The 6,000-nt window shown below is 44.0% G+C and overlaps 1 protein-coding gene across 7 annotated transcripts in view; it reads right to left on the reverse strand.

Annotated features, from left to right (window-relative positions):
- Nucleotides 1–6,000, reverse strand: part of MICU1 (mitochondrial calcium uptake 1) — a 236,443-nt gene that overhangs the window by 4,286 nt on the left and 226,157 nt on the right. For all 7 annotated transcript variants that reach the window (XM_032256311.1, XM_032256308.1, XM_032256312.1 and 4 more), the window contains one exon: nt 2,961–3,050. In XM_032256311.1, coding sequence (XP_032112202.1) covers nt 2,961–3,050 — 90 coding nt within the window. The remainder of the gene's footprint in view (nt 1–2,960; nt 3,051–6,000) is intronic.

Genomic DNA, 6,000 nt, shown 5'->3' on the forward strand with positions numbered 1-6,000 from the left:
CTGTTTCAGCCTCTCAAGTAGCTAGGACTACAGGCGCACACCACCATGCCTGGCTAATTTTTGTATTTTTAGTAGAGATAGGGTTTCACCACATTGGCGAGGCTGGTTTAGAACCCCTGACCTCATGATTCACCTGCCTTGGCCTCCCAAAGTGCTGGGATTACAGGCGTGAGCCACCGTGCCCAGCTAAACTTATTTTTTTGTAGAGATGAGATCTCACTATGTTGCCTAGGCTGGTCTTGAACTCCTGGCCTCAAGCGATCCTTCCATCTCAGCCTCCCAAATTGCTGGGATTATAGTTGTGAGCTACTCTATGGGCTTTCCTTTGGCTTTTTTTTTTTTGGAAACAGTTTCACTCTTGTTGCCCAGGCTGGAGTGCAATGGTATGATCTCAGCCCACTGCAACCTCCGCTTCCTGGGTTTAAGCAATTCTCCTGTCTCAGCCTCCTGAGTAGCTGAGACTACAGGCGTGCGCCACCATGCCCAGCTAATTTTTGTCTTTTTTAGTAGACACTGGGTTTCACCATGTTGGTCAGGCTGGTCTCGAACTCTTGACCTCAGATGATCTGCCTGCCTCTGCCTCCCAAAGTGCTGAAATTATAGACATGAGCCGTCACACCTGGCCTGGCATTTTGACCTAAGATCTTGTAATGGTAAAAATAACAATAGCTTTTTATTAAGTATACCTTTTTCTTTCTAGATTAAGAAAATAAACCTGCCCAATGAAATAAAGAAATTTAAAACCCAAAAAAAAAAAAAAAAAAAAGAAAATAAACCTGAGATGTTAAATAATTTTCCAAAGATGACTTAGGTAGATATTGACAGAGCTCTTTCTGAAAATCTAGAAAATCAAACATCATGTCCCAGGACTTCTAGGGAAACAGGGGGACTTCAGAAGCTAGTTGCATTTATTCCCATATTTACTTCACAGGCCAGCTCTTGGATATTGGCTTCAAAAAATATAAAAACAATAAAAACAAATGTTTTTTGGAAAAAATATAAATCACCTAGAAGTGATCAGAGTGAAAACAAAAATCTGGAGAAAGTTAATATATGTCTAGTAGCGCTGTACATTAGAACTCTCTGGGATGTGGGAAATGTTTTCTCTCTGTGCTATTCAATACAGTAACCACTAGCTAATTTAAATTTAAATGTAGCTAATAGCCACATGTGCCTTGGTAGTATCATACTGTGAACAGGGCAGCTGTAGAGAGTAAACCCACCCTACCTGAGAGTGAGGCCATCTCCTTAAACTAGCCCTACAGCTTCCTTTGAGTTCTACCTTGATTTTATGGGTATAGGCTAGAGATTTATTTTATTGATTTAATTTTATTTTTTGAGACAGGGTCTCACTCTGTCACCCAGGCTGGAGTGCAGTGGCATGATCATGGCACACTGCAGTCTTGACCTGCTGGGCTCAAGCAATCCTCTTACTTTAGCCTCCTGGGTAGCTGAGACTACAGACATGTGCCACCATGCCTGGCTAATTAAAATAATTTTTTTGTAAAGACGAGGTCTTACTATGTTGCCCAGATTGGTCTGAAACTCCTGGGCTCAGGCAGTCTTTCTGCCTTAGCCTCCTAGTGCAGGGATTACAGGTGTGAAACACCAGCCCAGCCAAGGCTAGAGATTTAAAACACTCAAGTTCAACTTAATAATATAAATAATTCAAGTTAATAAATACCTATTATGTGCGAAGTACTATCCAAGGTCCTATGAGGGGACAGGAAGGTGAAAAGGACCTGCAACTACCCTTAAAAAGCTCACAGAACCAAGTTAAGGAATAAAAAAGCCCAGAGGTGATTCATCATGCTGGGACCAGAAGCTCCATAGACTGGAGCTTTTGCGCAGGTTCTTGAATTCCATTAGCCCAGCTTTCTAGAGGCTGATGAACAACTAATACTGGCTATAGGTTAAGAGAGGTTGGTAATATATTAAATAGAACAGAGGGGCAGTACAGCTTTAGTTCAAATCCTGGTTTTGCCATCTACTATTATCTTTTTTTTTTTTTTTTGAGATGGAGTTTCACTCTGTTGCGTAGGCTGGAGTGCAGTGGTGCAATCTCTGCTCTCTGTAAGAGTGAGCCTCCTGGGTTCAAGTGATTCTCTTGCCTCAGCCTCCCGAGTAGCTGGAATTATAGGCACACACCACTGTGCCTGGCTAATTTTCGTATTTTTAATAGAGATGGGGTTTCACCATGTTGGCCAGGCTGGTCTTGAACTCCTGACCTCAGGTGATCTGACTGCCCCAGCCTCCCAAATACAATTATCTTTGTGACCTTAGGAAATTTACTTAACCTCTCGAGTCTCAGTTTTCTCATCAGTAAAAAGTGGTCAATAACAATACCTAGGTCAGAAGATTAAATAGCAGATTAACTTTCTCGCTCATAGTATGCATTGAAAAAAATGTAAGCATCCATTGTTGATGTTTTTATTAGTATATCAGCTACTCTACCTAAAAAATAATGTCAAGGTAGAACCAGAACCAGATCTCCTGAATGGCTAAATGACAGAGCAGAGTGGCCACAGACAAACAGACCACTGTGTGGAGCTGGAATGCCATGGAGATGGAATACGACAGACTGGCATGTGCCCTCGGAGGTGGAGAGATCAGTACTGTCTTTCTAAAGACACAGATACTTAAGTGCTCCATATCCACTAAGTAGCAAGTTGAGGTTGACATTTTTGTTTCCATTTTTAAGATCCTTATGGTCATAAATTAATTTGGGCCTACAGGCAAATTGGAATTACAAAAAGAAGAAATGGAAAACAGAAGCCAGGGCCAGGGGTTCGATTTCTCAATGTCTGCATGGCGAGGGCTGAGCTGCTGATGTGGAAAAGGGGGGTAGCTTGAAGAGGATGGGCTGGTACACTGATGCTGTCTGCAAGGCTCCCTTATACATAGGGTCTCTACAGGCAGCTAGGCTGTTTCCCCTCCTGACTCCAGAGGGCCCCACTCACCATCACAATCAAAGAGCGCAAACACTACATCACACACGTGGTCTGAGAGCTCCACTTTAGCCACCGTCCTGGCCACCTGCTGCATGGTCACTGAAAAAAGAAAGGTGCATTAGCACAGCAGAGGGACTTTTGTTTTGCTTTCTCTGATTCGGGAGATAAAACAGTTCAGTCATAAAACAAGTTTTCAACTGCATTTAAGTCATGTTTAAGAAAATGATAATTTAGTTTTTATCCATAACCTCACTCCTTTTCACCTCAGGTTCTGTTCTTTTCTACTGCTTCTATACTTTAGGAGGTATATATAGTAAGAATGCCTCAGTTGGCCGGGTGTGGTGGCTCACGCCTGTAATCCCAGAACTTTGGGAGGCTGAGGCAAGTGGATTACCTGAGATCAGGAGTTCAAGACCAACCTGGCCAACATGGCGAAACCCCATCTCTACTAAAAATACCAAAAATTAGCCAGGCATGGTGGTGCCTGTAATCCCAGCTACTCAGGAGGCTGAGGTAGGAGAATCACCTGAATCCGGGAGGCAGAGGTTGCAGTGACCTGAGATTGCACCATTGCACTCCAGCCTAGGTGACAAGAGCAAGACTTGATCTGAAAAAAAAAAAAAAAAAAAAAAAAGAATGCCTAGGGCTGGCACGGTGGCTCACACCTGCAATCCCATCACTTTGGGAGACCTAGGTGGGTGGATTGCTTGAGCTCAGGAGTTCAAGACCAGCCTGGGCAACATGGCAAAACCCTGTCTGTATAAAAAATACAAAAAATTGGGAGGAAGAGGCGGGCGGATCACGAGGTCAAGAGATCAAAACCATCCTGGCCAAAATAGTGAAACCCTGTCTCTACTAAAAGTACAAAAAGTTAGCCGGGCGTGGTAGTACGCGCCTGTAGTCCCAGCTACTTGGGAGGCTGAGGCAGTGGAATTGCTTGAAACCAGAAAATGGAAGTTGCAGTGAGCTGGCATCGTGCCATTGCACTCCAGCCTGGCGATAGAGTGAGACTCTTAAAAAAAAAAAAAAATTAGCCCAGCATGGTGGCAGGCACCTGTAGTCCCAGCTACTCGGGAGGCTGAGGTGAGAGGATGGCTTAAGCCCAGGAGGCAGACGTTTCAATGAGTCAAGATGATGCCACTGCATTCCAGCCTGCTCAACAAAGTGAGACACTGTCTCAAAAAAAAAAATGCCTGATATTCAGTTTATAGACAGAAAGTAGATTAGAGGTTACCATGGGCTGAGGAGAATGGGGAGTTAGTGCTTCATGTATACAGAATTTCTGTCTGGGGTGATGGAAAAATTTTGAAAATAGTGATGGTTGTATAACAGTGTGAAGGTAATTAATGTAATTAATTCCACTGACTTGTATATTTAAAAATGGTTACAATGGCACATTTTATGCCATATATATTTTTATATACGTACATACATGTTTATAGGAATATATAAAGGGGGTGGGAATAAGGAGGCTTGTCTGTGGTGTGAGTACACTAAGGCTTCATGTGCCTGGGTGACTGATTGACAGCTAACTGCCTGCACAGTGAGCGCTCCTTGCCCAGCTCTGTGCCTCCTCCCTACTGGTTTTGCACCAGTCTTCTTCCAACTGAGCCCACTGGGATAGGCACTGGCCCTTGTCTTAATAGTTCAGGAAGCATAGCTTTCTTTCTTTCCTTCTTTTTTTTTTTTTAAGACAGTCACTCTGTCCACCAGGCTGGAGTGTAGTGGCACAATCTCAGCTCACTGCAACCTCTGCCTCCGGGGTTCAAGCAATTCTCCTGCCTCGGCCTCCTGAGAAACTGGGACTATTTTTTATTTTATTTTAGTAGAGACGGGGTTTTACCATGTTGGCCAGCCTGGTCTCAAACTCCTGACATCAGGTGATCCGCCACCTTGGCCTCCCAAAGTGCTGGGTTTACAGGTATGAGCTACCACGCATGGCCAATAGTTCAGGATGCATATCTTTCTTTTAAAGTATATGTATTTTTAGACCTTAACAAATCACTTTTCTCTTGCAGTTTTCTCTTTCCCTGACATTTACTGTTAAACACTAGCAATCATGTTAGAATTGGGTTCTCATGAAAGACAAGACAGGAAGGACTAGGCAATTTCCATTGCCTTCCCTCTCATTTATCCTCAAACCTGATCTAGCCACACCTATAAATCATGTTATTGCTTCTGGACATACTCTTAAGTGAGGTAAAATATAAGGGAAAGAAAAGGATTAATTTCCATTTATGCTGGTAATGAAGAGCTCTCTATAATCATCACAATAGATTCATCCAGAAGCCAAGTGAACTTAAACTAGAACCAGTGTGTCTTGTTTATTGCATTCTTAAAATTTCAGTTCCTGTTAGCAGCCCATTTTGTCATTATTTTTAACATTTGATCTTTCACTTTGCCTCTATCACCTCCATATATTCACTTGATATGGTTTAGATTTGTGTCCCCACCCAAATCTCATGTCAAATTGTAATACCCAGTCCGGGCGTGGTGGCTCATGCCTGTAATCCCAGCACTTTGGGAGGCTGAGGCGGGTGGATCACCTGAGGTCAGAAGTTCGAGACCAGCCTGGCCGACATGGCGAAACCCCGTCTCTACTAAAATAAAATAAAAAAGAGTCCCAGTTACTCAGGAGGTGGAGGCAGGAGAATCGCTTGAACTTGGGAGGTGGAGGTTGCAGTGAGCCAAGATTGTGCCACTGCACTCCAGCCTGGGTGACAGAGCGAGACTCTGTCTCAAAAAACAAAAAACCGGGGCCGGGCGCGGTGGCTCAAGCCTGTAATCCCAGCACTTTGGGAGGCCGAGGCGGGTGGATCATGAGGTCAAGAGATCGAGACCATCCTGGTCAACATGGTGAAACCCCGTCTCTACTAAAAATCCAAAAAATTAGCTGGGCATGGTGGTGCGTGCCTGTAATCCCAGTTACTCAGGAGGCTGAGGCAGGAGAATTGCCTGAACCCAGGAGGCGGAGGTTGCGGTGAGCCGAGATCGCGCCATTGCACTCCAGCCTGGGCAACAACAGCGAAACTCCGTCTCAAAAAAAAAA

The sequence above is a fragment of the Sapajus apella genome, unplaced genomic scaffold (assembly GCF_009761245.1).
Source record: "Sapajus apella isolate SASKATOON/1434 unplaced genomic scaffold, GSC_monkey_1.0 scaffold94, whole genome shotgun sequence".
Classification (NCBI taxonomy): Eukaryota; Metazoa; Chordata; class Mammalia; order Primates; family Cebidae; genus Sapajus; species Sapajus apella.